Below are 18,132 nucleotides of genomic sequence, written 5' to 3' on the forward strand. Positions count from 1 at the left end.
GAGTGTATAAGAGAATCAGTAGAGCATGAAGTAACTTCTACTACTCGGTGTGTTACGTGGCAATATACAAAAACAGTTTGTTTTAATAATTTATTTATTTCAATACCTATTATTAATTTTAACAAACACAGCTATAATCTACAAGATTTATTTAATGTTACATACTCTCAGTGGCATCAAACTGATAACGGGTTTTGTGATAATTGTACAGGAAATAGTGTACTGTTTAAAAAAGAATTAACATTGACAAAAGATATAATTATTATTCATTTTGCAATATTTTCGTTAAAAGACGATAAAGTTGTAAAAGCAATACGTAGTTGTAATATATCTCATATTCCAACGGCTACAGTAATAATAGCTGAAAAATCATATAAAGTTATGAATGCCATATTTCATTATGGTTCAAGTATTGAAGAAGGAAATTATAGAAGTATTTGTAGACAATCTAATAGTTGGATTGAAATAGATAATGCGCGAATTAAAAAAAGACAATGGCCCAGAGGTGCTAAAGATCTTTATATACTTTTTTACAAAAATTGATAAAAAATAAATTTATTTAACATTGCATGCATGGACCAATAAGTTATTTAATTAATTAAAAAAATAAAATAAAATCTAATTGATAGTTAGTTAAGACATTTATAAAAATTTTGCTAAAAAAAAAAAGAATCTCAATAGCTCTGAATAAGAAACCTTGTAACGATGCCCCCAGAATGAGCATCGTTCCCGGTGAAGAACGGACGAGACGACCATCCTCTCGGCCAGGCAAGGGAGCGCGGGGGGCTCCCGAAGAAACCGATCATCGAAATACGTAATTATAACGAGTACCGCGGAACGCGCCAAGTCCCGCGGAACGAGCGTATCCGAGCGGCCCCGAACTCATCCGAGCGAGCGCGACGCGCACGGTACCGCGGAATACCGCGGCCGGCGCCACGAACAAGGATACCCCCGGATGTCGCCTTGTGCGAGATAAAAAGCCGAACTCGGGGAAGTCGCGCACCGTTCTCGTGCCGTTCGCCTCGCAGCGAACATCCGAACCGAACCGACTCCTGGAGCAAGCGAACCAACGGGGTGGAGCAAACTCCGTCTCGGTCAGGAACTCCTGACGCTTGCACCGCAAAGGAATCTTCCTGTCGAAAGCAAACTTAGACTTGTACGACCGGCTCGTGGGGTGAAGCGCACTTCGCCTCCTTCGAGCGATCTCGATCCCGGATCGACAGTCAGCTTGCCTAGGCGAAAATATCCATTCGCACCGTTGCACAAAACCGGGGTGGAGAGATCTCCGCCTCGGCCGAGTACTCTCGGCTACTGCAACACCGAACAGGTGCTCCATCCTTCCCGCTGTCCGAATACCGCGTTCGCGCCGCGATCTAAACGTTAGGTCGATCACCGCGTCTCGCGCCGCGTGCATAGATCAGGCCCCGCCCAGGCCCGGACTCGGGGAAATATTCGCGCCGCTAACCCCGCGCTCCGATTAGGGCGTTATCTAGGCGGCTGCCGAAAACCTGTAACGGCCCGCCCGTCATAGATCCGCGTATCGATTACCACCGTACCGATCAGGCGCATACTCGCGCCAATTACCGCGTCATCGTGAATCTATTGTTAAATTCGTGTTCGTCCGGCGACGTCTCAATCACGCGTTCGTCATAATTGGCTTAATGTATTTCTGTTTTATTAATTGAATAAAGCATCAATTAATTGTTACATAAACCACGTCTCGTGCATTCTCGGACCTCTCAATTCAACTCGCGAATCCTGTCCGTCCGGCGAGCACGTCCGGGCACTCCCGCTTGTACGATATTCGCGGCCAGGAATTACGGTCGTTTCATGGCGCCCGAACAGGGACTTTAAGTCACTAGTCCGTAACGAAGAATGCCACGAGAGTGGATATATAAATTAACTAAAGCCGAATTAATTGCCGAACTGTAGGAACTGCAGATAGCCGCGACCGGTACGATCGACGATTTACGACAACGCCTCAGCGAATACGTCCGCGATAATCCAGACACGTATTTCTTACCACGGCCCGGGCCGTCGCACGCGACGATGGCCACTCCGCTAATAGAGATTACCGCGCCCACCGACGATCCGGCCAAGATCATGAATCAAATACGGAAATGGGGATGCCACTTCGACGGGAAGGATCCGGCGGGATTTCTCGAGCGCGTCGACGAGTTGACCTCCGTATATGGCTTCAACGGGATACATATGCTCCGCGGGCTGCCGGAATTATTGCGGGGGGAGGCCCTCGAGTGGTACCGCAATAACAAGCAAGACTGGGTTACCTGGGACGCGTTCCGCACCGCGTTTAGAGAACAATTCCTACCCTACCGCTATCGGGCCCAGCTAAAACGGGAAATCGACGTGCGCGTGCAGAAGACCGGCGAAACGTTCCGCAAATTCGCCACCGAAAGAGCGACCCTCATGAGACGGGCGGGGGGATATTCGGAGGAAGAGAAGATGGAAATTCTTCTCGAAAATATGGACCCGCGCTTACGTCTATTTATCTGCGGAGACACGGTCCGTAGCCCGACCGAACTCGCGCGTCGCGTGGCCGAAATCGAAAAGAGCCTCGACCGTCAGCCGCGTCCGGCCGCATCCCGTCAAACCGCGGCGTTGGCCACCAGTTACGACCGTAACGAATGCTGCTGGAGGTGCAAGCAGCGCGGCCACACACGCTTCGACTGCAAGCGAATTCCGCGAAAATTCTGCTCGCAGTGCGGTAAAGACGGGGTGCTTACACGCGAGTGCCATCCGGCGGGAAACGCGACTCGGACCGGGGAAACAGCGGCCGCACCCCGGTCCCCGTAATAAATTATAATCCGCGACCGCACCTGCCCGTCGAGATCCTCGGGCAGACGTATGAGGCGTTGTTCGATACCGGCTCCGAGGTATCGTACGTCAACGAAAATACCGCCGAACAACTACACGCGCACGGAATAGCATGCAAGGATTCGATCGGTCAGGTGCGGCTCGCCGACGGTTCGGCGACACACACCACCGGGGAAATCGCCGTGCCGATCGTAATAGGGGGGAAAAAGTTAACGCACACCTTTCTGATTTTACCAACGCTCGACAGCGCCGTATTAATCGGGGTGGACATATGGGCCCGCGCCGCGTTTAGCGTTCCACCACCTCCCGACCGAGACCGATGCGTCACGCGAACACCGCACGTCACCGCCACCGAAACCGCGACGGGAGAAATACCGATCGGGGGGGAAGAAGAATCGCGACTAAAAGCATTTTTAGAGACCGAGATGCGAAAATTCGAGAGTGTACAAGGCCCGACCGACAAATTAGAGCATCGCTTACACGTACAAACCGACGCGCTGATTAAACAACGCTATCGACCACGGAACCCCGCGATGCAGCATATCATCGACACCGAAGTCGAAAAGATGCTCGCGGACGGAGTAATCGAGCCCTCCGAAAGCGGTTGGAGCTCGCCGATCGTACTTGTGAAGAAGAAAGACGGCAAACACCGGTTTTGCATAGATTTTCGCCGCGTCAACGAAGTAACGGCGCGCGACGCGTACCCGTTGCCACAGATCCAAGCCACGCTAGATAAATTACGCGGAGCAAAGTATTTGTCGACACTCGATCTTAAAAACGGGTATTGGCAAGTACCGCTAGCACCGGAAAGTCGACCCGTCACAGCCTTCACCGTACCAGGGCGCGGCTTGATGCAATTTCGCGTCATGCCGTTCGGGCTACACTCCGCGCCCGCGACATTCCAGCGACTGCTAGACACGATTCTCGGTCCCGCCCTCGAACCGCACGTATTCGTTTACCTGGACGATATTATCGTTTGCAGTCCGAATTTCGAACATCACCTACGCATACTCGCCGAAGTATTCCGCCGCCTGCGTGACGCGAAGTTAAAATTGAATCCCGACAAATGTCGATTCTGCGTGGATTCCCTCAAATATCTGGGACATATCGTAGACCGCGACGGAATTCGTACCGACCCCGAGAAAACCGCCACAGTGACCACCTGGCCGGAACCGCGCACCGTCCGGTAAGTTCGACGTTTCTTGGGGGTTGCATCCTGGTACCGGCGATTCGTACAGGATTTTGCAACCGTCGCCGCGCCGTTAACCGCGCTAACACGCAAAAACGTTAAATGGAACTGGGGGGAGGAAGAACAGGCCGCGTTTAACTCACTGAAAAAGACGCTGACCACGGCACCGATATTAGCCTGCCCCGACTTCACGCGAAAATTCGTGCTCCAGACCGACGCCAGCAACGCCGGACTCGGGGCAGTGTTAACGCAACATTTTGCCGAGGGGGAACGCGTCGTCGCGTACGCGAGCCGCACCCTCAGTAAAGCAGAACGAAATTACAGCGCGACCGAGCTTGAGTGTCTAGCGGTCCTGTGGGGAATCCGGAAAATGCGCGGATATCTAGAAGGATACGAATTCACCGTAGTAACCGACCATCAGTCACTACGGTGGTTGCAAAAACTCGAATCGCCCACGGGCCGTCTCGGCCGATGGGCATTCGAATTGCAACAATACAATTTCGAAATTCGATACCGAAAAGGGGCGCTGAACCGAGTAGCCGACGCGCTTTCGCGACAATATCACGTAAACAGCGTCCGACAAACGAAATGCACGTGGCATCGGAAAATGTGGCAACGGGCATGCGAACAACCGCACGAAAATCCGGATTTACGGATCACGGAAGGACGGCTGTATCGGCATCTTTTGCATCAACTCGATTTCACCGAAACGCCGACCGACGCACAATGGAAAGAGTGCGTACCGACGGAAGAACGACCGGGATTGATGCAAAAGTATCACGATGAGCCGACCGCGGACCACCTCGGGATCGCGAAAACCATTGCGCGGATCGCTCGGATATATTACTGGCCCGGAATGTTCCGCGACATCGCGAAATACGTACGGAACTGTCCCACCTGTTTAGCCTACAAAACCGAGCAAAGCAAACCGACCGGCATCATGCACAGTACGGCCATCGACCATCCCGGCCAACAGATAGCCATAGATTTAGTAGAACCGCTCCCGCGCTCGCGAAATGGGCATACGTGGCTGCTCAACATGCAGGACCGGTTCACGAAATGGGTGGAGATGCGCGCACTGCGTAAGGCGACCGCGGACGAAATCAAAAAGCATTTGAGGGAGACAATTATTCTCCGACATGGGTGTCCCGAGGAAATTCTATCCGACAATGGGACGCAATTTAAGGCCGAACGATTAACAGAAATGCTAAAAGAATTCGGAATAAAACACCGCCTGACCCCCGCGTACGCGCCGCAGTGCAACCCGGTCGAACGAGCAAATCGGACGATCAAAACGATGATCGCCCAATACGTCCGGCAAAAACACCGTACTTGGGACGAATATCTGCCCGAACTCCAGTTCGCGTTTAATACCGCCGCCAGCGAGGCCACCGGGTATACGCCCGCGTTTTTAACACACGGACGAGAATTGAGACGACCGGACGAACCGCGCAATCAAGCCGTCAAACCGAACGAACGGAAGCGACAACTCGAGGAAGCGTACGAACTTGTCCGCGTACACCTCGCGCGCGCATTCCAGCGGCAAGAAAAGTATTATAATCTCCGGCGGAGAGAATGGAGACCGGCAATAGGCGATATTGTTTGGAAGCGCGACCGACCGTTATCTAACAAAGCCGCGGCGTTCAACGCCAAACTCGCGCCGAAATTCGTTGGGCCGCTCGAAATACGTCGCGTAATTTCGCCGGTGATCGTCGACTTGCGGAGCCCGCGCGGGAAGTGGTACCGACACGTACACGTCAAGGATCTGAAGATGAGGCCGGAGGATGAGGCAACAGGAGACGACGACCGGGAAATAAACAACGAGCGAGGACGACAACAAAGTAAAGCCGAGGAAGCTCCGGAGACAGATCTCGCTCTCATTACCAGTCGAACCAGCCATGGAGCGAGACATCCTAGCGGAGATAAACGCTATCTTGTGCGAGGGATACGATCCGACGGCACCGGCGATCGGGGACGAATGGGTCCGCTTGTTTCGCGACTCGCCGGAGAAACGCCAGGAGGATCCGCAGGAAGCAGCGAGGCCGGACACCACAACCAGCCGGCCAACAGTTCCTCGCGTCGGGACCTTGGTGCAGCGGTCCGACGCAATGAACGCCAGGAAGAGGGCCTGGCTCATGGAGACACCGCCACCGCCTCCGCCGTCCAAGCGACGGACCGAGCCAGCCGCACCACCGAGGCCGACCCTGGAACCGCTGCGCGTGATGGGACCGATACCGCCGCCATCAATACCTGTGGAGGTGGAGCCGGGGATAGTGTTGGAGATCCCGCACTTCGCAGTACATGTGGCCCGGCAATATAAGCCACGGCTGGGAAACCGCCGATGGCATCTGCGGTTTGACGCCGCCGGACGCCTACGATCATGTAAAGAAAAGTCCCAGCGGCCGTGATGTGCATCCAATACATGCACCAACCTGAGGAAGGGGGCGATGTAACGATGCCCCCGGAATGAGCATCGTTCCCGGTGAAGAACGGACGAGACGACCATCCTCTCGGCCAGGCAAGGGAGCGCGGGGGGCTCCCGAAAAAACCGATCATCGAAATACGTAATTATAACGAGTACCGCGGAACGCGCCAAGTCCCGCGGAACGAGCGTATCCGAGCGGCCCCGAACTCATCCGAGCGAGCGCGACGCGCACGGTACCGCGGAATACCGCGGCCGGCGCCACGAACAAGGATACCCCCGGATGTCGCCTTGTGCGAGATAAAAAGCCGAACTCGGGGAAGTCGCGCACCGTTCTCGTGCCGTTCGCCTCGCAGCGAACATCCGAACCGAACCGACTCCTGGAGCAAGCGAACCAACGGGGTGGAGCAAACTCCGTCTCGGTCAGGAACTCCTGACGCTTGCACCGCAAAGGAATCTTCCTGTCGAAAGCAAACTTAGACTTGTACGACCGGCTCGTGGGGTGAAGCGCACTTCGCCTCCTTCGAGCGATCTCGATCCCGGATCGACAGTCAGCTTGCCTAGGCGAAAATATCCATTCGCACCGTTGCACAAAACCGGGGTGGAGAGATCTCCGCCTCGGCCGAGTACTCTCGGCTACTGCAACACCGAACAGGTGCTCCATCCTTCCCGCTGTCCGAATACCGCGTTCGCGCCGCGATCTAAACGTTAGGTCGATCACCGCGTCTCGCGCCGCGTGCATAGATCAGGCCCCGCCCAGGCCCGGACTCGGGGAAATATTCGCGCCGCTAACCCCGCGCTCCGATTAGGGCGTTATCTAGGCGGCTGCCGAAAACCTGTAACGGCCCGCCCGTCATAGATCCGCGTATCGATTACCACCGTACCGATCAGGCGCATACTCGCGCCAATTACCGCGTCATCGTGAATCTATTGTTAAATTCGTGTTCGTCCGGCGACGTCTCAATCACGCGTTCGTCATAATTGGCTTAATGTATTTCTGTTTTATTAATTGAATAAAGCATCAATTAATTGTTACATAAACCACGTCTCGTGCATTCTCGGACCTCTCAATTCAACTCGCGAATCCTGTCCGTCCGGCGAGCACGTCCGGGCACTCCCGCTTGTACGATATTCGCGGCCAGGAATTACGGTCGTTTCAACCTTGCGTAATGATTAAACAATGATGGGATGAGAAAATATTAATATCTTTGAATAGGAAATTTTGCGAAATGATTAAAATATTGGTTACTGTACACAGATAGAAGGCTGCTGTGCGCCGACAAAAGGCTGCTGAGCGCCAGAGAACAATATTTTTATAAAAACGTTAGAGGTGTCAAATGTAACATTGCAACGGAGAGACGAAAAGTATTAATTAATTTGGTGCGTCTCACGAGAATGGGCTTTGGTTGGGGCCCATTCTATCTATTATATATGTCAAACAATTTCTCGAAAAAAATCAATCAAGAGGCACGGTCAATAATATACAAGCTTTTAACGGAACCTATTTAGAAAGCGATTGGTTGGACTGTTAAACTACAAAATGAATGAAATCTCCCAAAAATTACTTTTTTTTTAAAAAAAATATAAAAAAGCGCCAAGTATAAGCGCGCGAAAAGCATTCTCGACAAAATTTTTAAGTAAAATCGAGACTTCCATAAATCTATTATATATGTCAAACAATTTCTCGAAAAAAATCAATCAAGAGGCACGGTCAATAATATACAAGCTTTTAACGGAACCTATTTAGAAAGCGATTGGTTGGACTGTTAAACTACAAAATGAATGAAATCTCCCAAAAATTACCTTTTTAAAAAAGGTATAAAAAGCGCCAAGTATAAGCGCGAAAAGCATTCTCGACAAACTTTTAAGTAAAATCGAGACTTCCATAAAAAGATTCCACGAAGACCAAAACTCCCTCAAACAAAGATTTCCCAAAAAGAACCTCTACCAAAAAGAACTCCCTAAACCAAAACTCCTCCCAAAAAGACTTCTAAAAAATAATTCCTAAAAAGACTCCTACAAAGACTACAAAAAAAGACTCCTCCAATCCAAAATAGAACATAAAATGTGTACATTAATATCAAATACTCTCTATAAAACTAATGAGATCAAATAATTGCGCCAAGAACCTGAAGAAAATAGAAAATTATGTTTAAGCAAAACCAAGACTTCTAAAAAAAAAAGACCCTCAAAACCAAGACTCCACTGAAAAAAGACCCCAAAAATAGAAAAAGAACCTCTACCAAAAAAGAACTCCCTAAACCAAAACTCCTCCCAAAAAAAGACTTCTCTAAAAAAATAATTCCTAAGAAAGACTCCTAAAAGACTATAAAAAAGACTCCTCCAATCCAAAATAGAACATAAAATGTGTACATTAATATCAAATACTCTCTATAAAACTAATGAGATCAAATAATTGCGCCAAGAACCTGAAGAAAATAGAAAATTATGTTTAAGCAAAACCAAGACTTCTAAAAAAGAAAAACCAAGACTCCACTGAAAAAGACTCCCCAAAAATAGAACATAAAATGTGTACTTTAATATAAAATACTCTTTATAAAACTAATGAGATCAAATAATTGCGCCAAGAACTAAAAAGCTAGAAAATTTTAAAAGTTATAAACCCATGTACAATCGTACACACGTAGACCTAGGTTCGCCCCGATAATAAAACGTTAACATTACAAACCCATGTGGAACAGTACAAACGTAGATCTAGGTTCGCCCCATTATGATATAACATGGTAATGTAAAGAAAGAAAAAAAAAAACTTGGCGTTGCGAAACCAAATCTTTAAAATCGAAAGAAAGTAAAAAAAAAATATTAAATAAAGAAAGTAAAAAAAAAATAATTAAAAAAAAATTTAAATAAAAAATATTGAAACTAAGCAATGCAACAAATTTTTCACGTCCATAAAAAAAAAGATGTAAAGAAGGTGAGAGATATAATAATAACAAAAATATTGAAAATGGGCAATGCAACAAATTTTTTGCCGTCCCACTTGTACAGACTGCGGACTGTCGGATGTATTTTAAATTTTTAATATACATCCGGTGTGGTTACAAAAATCTGATGCATAGTACATCGTAAAAAACAAAATTATAATTTGAGATTTTAAAGATTTGGTTTCGCAACGCCAAGTTTTTTTTTTTCTTTCTTTACATTACCATGTTATATCATAATGGGGCGAACCTAGATCTACGTTTGCACTGTTCCACATGGGTTTGTAATGTTAACGTTTTATTATCGGGGCGAACCTAGGTCTACGTGTGTACGATTGTACATGGGTTTATAACTTTTAAAATTTTCTAGCTTTTTTAGGTTCTTGGCGCAATTATTTGATCTCATTAGTTTTATAAAGAGTATTTTATATTAAAGTACACATTTTATGTTCTATTTTTGGGGAGTCTTTTTTCAGTGGAGTCTTGGTTTTGAGGGTCTTTTTTTTTAGAAGTCTTGGTTTTGCTTAAACATAATTTTCTATTGTCTTCAGGTTCTTGGCGCAATTATTTGATCTCATTAGTTTTATAGAGAGTATTTGATATTAATGTACACATTTTATGTTCTATTTTGGATTGGAGGAGTCTTTTTTTTTGTAGTCTTTTTGTAGGAGTCTTTCTTAGAAATTATTTTTTTAGAGAAGTCTTTTTTTGGGAGGAGTTTTGGTTTAGGGAGTTCTTTTTTGGTAGGGGTTCTTTTTTGGGAAATCTTTGTTTGAGGGAGTTTTGGTTTTCGTGGAATCTTTTTATGGAAGTCTCGATTTTACTTAAAAAGTTTGTCGAGAATGCTTTTCGCGCTAGATACTACAGGGTGTGAGATCCGTCCGGACCCCTGCTGCACACCCACCTTGGAGGGGCCACCGGCGTTTCCCGCATTCATTGCTTCACGCCTTTTATTGTTAGTAATTCTGAGCTCGCAATTTTCTAACACGTGGCCATCCTTTTTACAATAACAGCAGTACTCTGCTTCCTTAGAGTTATTCTGCCTCGCATTATTTCGGCATTCTTTTGCTGAATGGCCGAATCCGTCGCAGATTTGACACACTGATCGCGGTTTTTGCCCAGTAATTCTAGACTTCTGCTGCTTTTTCCAGCAGTTATTTGCGGTGTGTCCAGATTTTTCGCACCATTGGCAAATCAACGTTGCCCTATTCTGGTTGCTATTATTAAATCGACAATTTTTCGCATTATGCCCCGGTTTATTGCATAATTGGCAATTTAATTTATTCTCCTGTATTATATTTATAAATCGACGATTATTTGTTTCACGTAGTCGGCATTTATCCGCACTATGCCCGCGTTTTTTGCAGATTTGGCAAATTAAAATTTCATTTGGTATATTAAAATAATTACCCGTGTGAGAAGCTAATTTCTTACAGGTTGAGGCAGCGTGCCCTTCTTTGAGGCATAACTGGCAAATTTCTCTAGGACGATCCATATTCAAGGGTTTAGAAGTGGAAGAATTTTTACCGTGCCGTAAATCAGTAATTTCACGCAGTTTTCTTTCACTATTTAAAGCGTCAGTAACGGTTTCATGCACATTTAAATCTCTTAACTCTTTGTTCGATCTCTGCTTTCAATCCACGAATAAAGCATTTACACACGTCTTTTTCTAAAGAATTTCTAATTTCTGTTAATTGTTTATAATCGTCTATCATTCTCTTATGCACGTCCATAATTTTATTCCCCAAGAGTCGTACTCTGTTTGCGTATGTAATAACAACATTCCTCGTTCTTCTGATAAATTCTACCTAATTCTCCTTGCAACTGATAAACGTTTTTATCTTGCCCAAAAATATTTTCTAAATATTTTGTTAATTGAGCTACGATATCGTATTTAAAGTGAGTTGCAAACCGCCGTGCATGGAGCGAAGATGCGCATGCGATATTAAAAGAGTCACGAGCGGATGAGCAGATAAGACAATCGGATGCCGTAGAGTAAATGTGAACGGGGCACGCCGTATCCGACCTCCAACACGAATGAGTCCGTCGCGATCGAGAAATACATTGAGCGGGCTCAAAGGACTCTTTGACGAGACCGGTCGACTAGAATTAAGTGCATGTAATTCACGAGCAAAATTAGCTGCCTGGATAAATCTCAGCCAAAATATTTTTACCGGAGCACACAAATAAATATTTATTCGGTGAGATCTTCCACCCGCATTGCGGAATTATTATTTTGTACAGCCCTCCGCTTCCCGGGGAGACCGACGCGGATTTAGACGATACCCAGCCACGTAAAACGGGCACGCGGGCCCGATAGATTATTTGGTGGATCCTTGTCGCGAGGCAAGGACTTAACGTTAGAGAGTGGCAGCCGACGGGCGTCTGAAGGCCGGTGGCTAGACCCCGCGGGAAACACCGGTACGGTTTATTTGCGCTGATTAATTTTATGGTTTGCGAGGCTGTCGTACATCGCGTCCGCACAGAGAGCCCTCGGCAGCGGCCGAGGTCGGGAAAGAAATCTCGCGATCTCGTCGACGACCGGCGATAGTCGAGGAATTGAGAGATCCGAAAATAAGCAATGTTTTCCATCGACGTTCGAATATTGTTCAGTTAATTATATTTTATTTTATTAATACGTTATATCATTAAATCATCGAACTTGAAACTTTTCATCGATTTGAAACAATTCTTTCTCAAGAAAAAAATATCGAGCTGGTTTTATAGTCATTAAAAGTTTTAATTGGTGTAAGAAAATAAATTTTACGAAAAAAAGAAATTGTAAAACATAAGTCGTATCGTCGCTTTGATTATATTTGAATAATTTAAAAGGAATTTTATTTCGAAAGAAAGTTGCAAAAATGCAAAAGTAAAAAAGTATTTAAAAAATAAAAAAAAAAGAAAAAAACTTAAACGTTAGAAAATTTAAAATTATCACAAAAGTTTTACCGGGACTTTCGTTTCCGACAGCAGCGCGAACGGTTGTGTGTCTGAGCGAGTGCATGTAGAAAAAGGTTTCGGGGGAGTAAAATAGTTTCTCAGAGGTAAAGGGTTGGTTTGAGGGAAAAAGGGAAGGGTTTTTAAGAAGGGCAAGTGAAGGGAAAGAGCAAAGGTAAGAATAAAAGGAAAAATCGGGGAAGGTAAAAAGAGGAGTTCATTTTGAGGTTAGGTTGGCGGTGAAAACCGTGGGTAAGACAAAGGAAAAGAGGAAGGCAAGGGGGCAAAGGAGAGAGGTAGAGGTATAAAAGACAAAGGGAAAAGAGATAAGGAAAATTGAAAAATGAGCGAACAGGAAAAAGGAAATGTGGAGAGTGGAAATGAGGAAAGAAAAGAGGAAAAAGGAGAAGAGAAAATAAAAAAGAAAATGGGAAGGCCTGCAAAGGTAGAGATGTTAAAAGAGAAAGGGCTAACAGTATGCCAATTTTGGAAGCGTGGAAGCAAGGAGAGAAAAGGAAGGAAAGGCAGGAAGAAAAAAGCGAAATAGAGGGCTTGGAAGGATTTAGGAAAAGTGTGAAAGTGTACAGATCACCGGTGAAAGCAACAGGAGAGGGAGGTGAAGGGGGAATAAGCAAGGAAGGTTTTGAAGAGGTAATAAAGGAAATGAGAAGTGGATTTGCAAGGATTCAAGCGCAGATGGAGGAAGTAAGGGAAATAAAGGTACAAATAAGAAAAGAAATAGAAGAATTGAAGATAATATGGAAAAAAGAGAAGATAGACTTAGAGAAAAGAATGGACGAGATGGAAAAAAGAATAAAGGAAAAAAAATATGAGGGAGGTAAACTGGAAATACCAGAAGAAATACAGGGAAAGGTTTTGAGTCTAGAAGAAAGAACGAGAATGCTGGAAATGGCAAAAGAAAGAGAAAAGAAAGAATGGAGGAAAAACAATTTAATAATAAGAGGTATAAAGATAAAAAGTGAGGAAAAAAGGCGCTGAAAGAACAAGTGGGAGAAATAATAGAAGCAACAGGAGTGAAAGCAAAGATAGAGGATGTAAATAAGATAGGAGGAGTAAATAAAGGAGGTTATGGTATGGTGTGGGTAAAGATGGAAAGTTTCAAAGAAAAATTGGAAATATTAAGATGTAAGGGAAAATTAAAGGACAGGACGGAATGGATAGGAGACGATCTGACAGAATACGAAAGGAAAGTGGAATGGCTCATAAAGAGAGAAGCGGATAAATTGAAAAGAGAAGGAAAACAGGTAAAAATAGGGTACAAAAAGATATGGGTAAATAAAGAAATGTGGATATGGGATGACCTGAAGGAAGAATTGAGAAAATGGGATGGTGCGAAAGAATTTGAAAAAGAAGGGAATAAAAGAAAGAAGGTGATAGCAGACAGACTAAATGCAAGTTTTTAAAAAGAGGCGGAAGAAGAGAACGAAATGAGCTGGAAAAAGTGGAGAGAAAAGAGGAGGAAGGAGAAAAAGAAAAGGATGAAGAAAAAAATAGAAAAAGGAAAGATAAAAGACAAAAAGAAAAAGAAAGGGAGAAAAAGGAGAAAGGAAAGGAAAAGGCGGAGGTAAAAGACAGAAACGTGAGAATAGTTTTTTGGAATGTGGCAGGAATAGAAAACAAGGATGAAGATTTTTGGAAGAACATGGAAAAATGGGAGGTGATATATATGTGTGAAACTTGGTTGGAAGAAAAAAAATGGAAGGGGTTAAGAAGTAAATTGCCAAAGGGCTATAAATGGATAAATAAGGGGGCAGAAAAGAAAAATAAGAAGGGGAGGGCAATGGGGGGGAATGGTGATGGGATGGAGGGAGGAATTGGAAGGAGAGGAAGAATTAGAATTTAAAGATAGAAAAGGAATGATAGGAATAAAGATAAAAAGTGGAAAGGTATGGTGGAAAATAGCAGGGGTATATGAGGATTTAGAAGACATAACAGAGAACATGAGAAACTGGATGGATGAAAAAGAGGAAGGAACGAGATATCTGATAGGAGGAGACTTTAATGTGAGGACGGGAGAAGAGGGCGGGCTATGGGATGAGGAAAAAGAAGAAGAAGACAAGGAAGAGAGAAAAAGGAGAACAAAAGATAAAAAAATTACAGGAAAAGGAAAAAAATTCTGTAAAGTTCTGGAAGAAGCAGGATGGGGAATAGTTAATGGTTGTACAAGAGGAGATGAAGAGGGTGAATGGACATATGTAGGGGGAAGAGGAAAAACAGTAATAGATTATGTGATCAGTAATGTGGAATCAAAAGGAGAAATAGTAGAAATGAAGGTGGGGGAAGAAGTGGACTCAGACCACTTACCGTTAATAGTGACGATTAAAAAAGAGAGGAGAAAAGAGGAGAAGATGTAAATATGGTATAAAAAAGAGCACGAGACTGGCTTGGGGTGAGAAGGAGAGGAAAATGTTCAGGGAAAAATATAAAGAAAAAAGAGAGAAAGAAAACAATACGGAGGAAAATTGGAGAAGTTTTAGTAAGGAACTGGAGAAAACAAAGAAAGTAGTTAAAAAGGAAATGAAAAAAGAGGAGGGGGAAAAACCAAAAGAAAGATGGTGGAATAAAGATTGTAAAAAGAAAAAAGGTGAAGTAAAAGAAGAAATGATAAATTGGAGGAAGGGGGAAGGGAGTGAGGAGAATTACAAAAAGAAGAAAAGAGAATATAAAAACTATGTGAGAAGAAAAATTGCAAGAAAAGGTGAGATGGGAGAAAGAAATAGAAAAGATTAGAACAGAGGGAGAAGTATGGAAAGTAGTAAACAAAGGAAGAAAAAAAGGAAGGAAGTGGAGGAAAAATAAAGATTGAAGAGTGGGACGGATATTTTAAGGAAATGTTAGGAGGAGTGGAATGGAGAGTAAGAGAAGAATTAGGAGGAAAGAGAATAGAAGACAATGAGGAAGATATAAATAGAGAGGAATTTGAAAATGTAATAAGAAAGTTGAAAAAAGGAAAAGCTGCAGGAAGTGATGGGTTAGAAAATGAAATATGGAAATGGGGAGGGGGGGGAAGTAAAAGAGAAATTATGGGAAACGTGCAAAAGGGTATGGAGAGGGGAGGGGATGCCGGAGGAATGGAGAGAAGGTGTGATAGTTCCGGTGCTTAAAAAAGGAAAAGGGGAAAAAGTAGAAGAGTATAGAGGGATAACGCTGACACAGACTGCGTACAAAGTGTATGCATCTGTGTTAGCAGAAAGATTAAGAAAGGAAATAGAAGAAAAAGAAATATTACCGCAGAGTCAAGCCGGTTTTAGAAGAGACATGGGGACAGTGGATCAAATATATGTGTTAAATTATTTGCTAAATAAGAAGATAGAAGAAAAGGAAGGTAAAATGGTAATTGTGTTTATAGATATGAAGGCGGCTTTTGACTCTGTAGACAGGAGAAAATTGGTGGAAACAATGAAGAAAAGAGGGGTAAGGGAGGGATTGATAAGAAGGTGTGAAGAAATATTAGAGGAAACGGTGAATAAAGTAAAGGTGAAGGATAAAGAGGGGAAAAGTTTCTGGACAACAAAAGGAGTAAGACAGGGTTGTCCGCTTAGTCCTAGCTTGTTCACGCTCTTGTTGGCAGACATAGATGAAGAATTAGAAAAAGGAGGATGGGGGGGTATAAGAATAAAAGACAGGAGAGTTTACTCGCTGGCGTATGCGGATGACATTGCGCTACTGGCAGAAAATGAGGCAGGCATGAAAGGAATGATTAAAAGTATGGAAGAATATGTAAAGGAAAAGGGATTGGAAGTGAATGTAAAGAAAACAAAGATAATGAGGTGTAGAAAGGGGGGAGGAAGATGGAAAAAAACTAAATGGGTATGGAAAGGGGAAGAAATAGAGGAAGTAAAAAGTTTCAAGTATTTGGGATACACAATTATGAGAAATGGAGAGCAGAAAGAGCATGTAAAGGACAGAGTAAGAAGAGCGGCAAGAATAATGGGGCAGGTGTGGAGTATAGGTAAAAGAAAATTTGGAAAAGATTGGAGTAAAAGAATATGGCTATTTGATAAACTGGTATGGTCGGTTATTAATTACGGCGTAGAAATATGGGGATGGAAGGAAAGAGAAGAGGTGGAGATATTACAGGAAAAATACCTGAGATGGTTGCTGGGAGTAAGAAGATATGTACCAGGATATATGGTGAGAGAAGAACTACAGAGGGATAAATTGAAAGGTAGAGCAGGGATGAGAGCATGGAAATATGAAAAAAGGTTAGAAGAAGGGAAAGGAGGTGTTCTAGCAAAATGGTGCTGGGAAGAAATGAAGGAAAGAGCAAGGGAGGGAAGAAGCAAGGGAAAATGGGAAAAAGAAAGAGAGGAATTTTTTGAAAATTTTGGGTGGTCGGGAAAAGAGGTGGAAGATTTAAGAGAAAGAGGGGAAATAAGGGGGGAATATTTGGTGAAAAAGGATAAAGAATGGCAAAGAGAGGAAAGATGGAAAAAAATAAGAGAGTCAAGATTTAATAAGTATTATAAAAAGTGAAAGAGGAAGGGATACCAGGATATTTGAAATTGGGATGGAAAGAAGAAAAATGGCAAAGAATGGCAAAATTTAGATTAGGGGAGGAAATGAGAGGAAATAAATATTGGGAGGAAGAGGAGAAAAGAAAATGTAGAATATGTTTGGAGAAGGAAGAAACGTGGGAACATATATGGGAGGAGTGTATAGATTGGGGAAACGAGATTAGTTGGGAGGAAATGGTGGAGGAAATTCTGGGAGGGGAAGGAAGGGGGATAGATTGGTTGGAAAATTTGGAAAGAACAAGGGAGAAAAATAGGAGTGACTGAAAGTATGAAAGAAAAAGCGTCGGAAGCGGGGGTCCAAAGATAGAATTTAAGGTAAAATTAAGGCAAAACAATGTAAAGTATGAATGGAAGTGTGATCTCTCTCTCTCGACGCGTAGGCAATAGAATAGGAAAAAGGCGTAGATATAAGTTTTTACTTTCAGGAAACGGCTGTGAGAAGAAAGAAGATTATAAAAGTAGAAATAGTTTAGAGATAAGAATGAAGTTTGAAAATATATTTTATGAAATTGTAAACAGAAAATTGGGGAAGCGAAAGTCCCGGTGTACCTCTGAGGAGAAATAAACACCTTATATTGTCACAAAAGTTTTACCGAAAATAAATATTTATTGCATTTAAAAAAAAAAAAAAAATGAACAGAATGATCGCGGAGGATCCAATGATCGCGGCCGAGCGAGAATGTTGTACGACGGTGATAACGTGAGCACTGCGGACTTACAAGTGAAGTATTTCGAGCGAAAACAGGTCGCGTTTCGGCAGAACCGAGCCCTTGATCGTCGGAACAGTGAGGATGAAAACAAAACAGGTGGCGAGATAACCGGTGAAAACCGGATTAATCCGACGTTAACGTAGTTCACCTGTCGAGGTAAACAATAAGCGGTAATGCGGCGACCGACTAAATAAAGCATGGAACGAAAAACACGGACGTATCGTGAACGACGATGAAATTCTAGTCAAATTAATAAGAGACTTTCAGACGATTAAACATACCGCCCGCCTTGAAATTATGAATTTCAAAATTACAGAGAGCGTTGAGAAGCGGGAGCGGAGTACTGAAAATCGAAGCAAGTGAACGCAAGTGTAGAATGCCGCCCGCCATGCAGCCAGCAGTCGCAACTACGACGAACTCCATCGCAAATAAAAAACAAGAGAATTAAAGAAAATCGCAAATACAAAAAAAATAAAGAAAATCGCAAATACAAAAAAATAAAGAAAATCGCAAGTACAAAAAAAAATAAAGAAAATCGCAAGTTCTTTCCAGCCCGCTG

General features: G+C 44.0%; 1 protein-coding gene across 1 annotated transcript; it reads left to right on the plus strand.

The window, feature by feature from the left end:
- Positions 1 to 12,802: 12,802 nt before the first annotated feature.
- On the plus strand, positions 12,803 to 13,749 carry LOC139109096 (uncharacterized protein PF3D7_1120000-like). Its single transcript, XM_070667910.1, has 3 exons — positions 12,803 to 13,237; positions 13,318 to 13,471; positions 13,601 to 13,749. The coding sequence occupies exons 1-3, from the start codon at positions 12,803 to 12,805 to the stop codon at positions 13,747 to 13,749; spliced, it is 738 nt and encodes a 245-aa protein (XP_070524011.1).
- The last annotated feature ends 4,383 nt before the right edge of the window (positions 13,750 to 18,132 follow it).

This window comes from Cardiocondyla obscurior, linkage group LG16, assembly GCF_019399895.1.
Source record: "Cardiocondyla obscurior isolate alpha-2009 linkage group LG16, Cobs3.1, whole genome shotgun sequence".
Classification (NCBI taxonomy): Eukaryota; Metazoa; Arthropoda; class Insecta; order Hymenoptera; family Formicidae; genus Cardiocondyla; species Cardiocondyla obscurior.

What these genes read in the sequence shown, in the direction of transcription:
- LOC139109096 (XM_070667910.1), top strand. Translation starts at nt 12,803, where the DNA reads ATGCCAATTTTGGAAGCGTGGAAGCAAGGAGAGAAAAGGAAGGAAAGG. An exon ending in GAACGAGAATGCTGGAAATG is followed by an intron (nt 13,238 to 13,317) that starts GCAAAAGAAAGA and finishes TGAGGAAAAAAG; the next exon opens with GCGCTGAAAGAACAAGTGGG. An exon ending in AAAATTGGAAATATTAAGAT is followed by an intron (nt 13,472 to 13,600) that starts GTAAGGGAAAAT and finishes AGGTAAAAATAG; the next exon opens with GGTACAAAAAGATATGGGTA.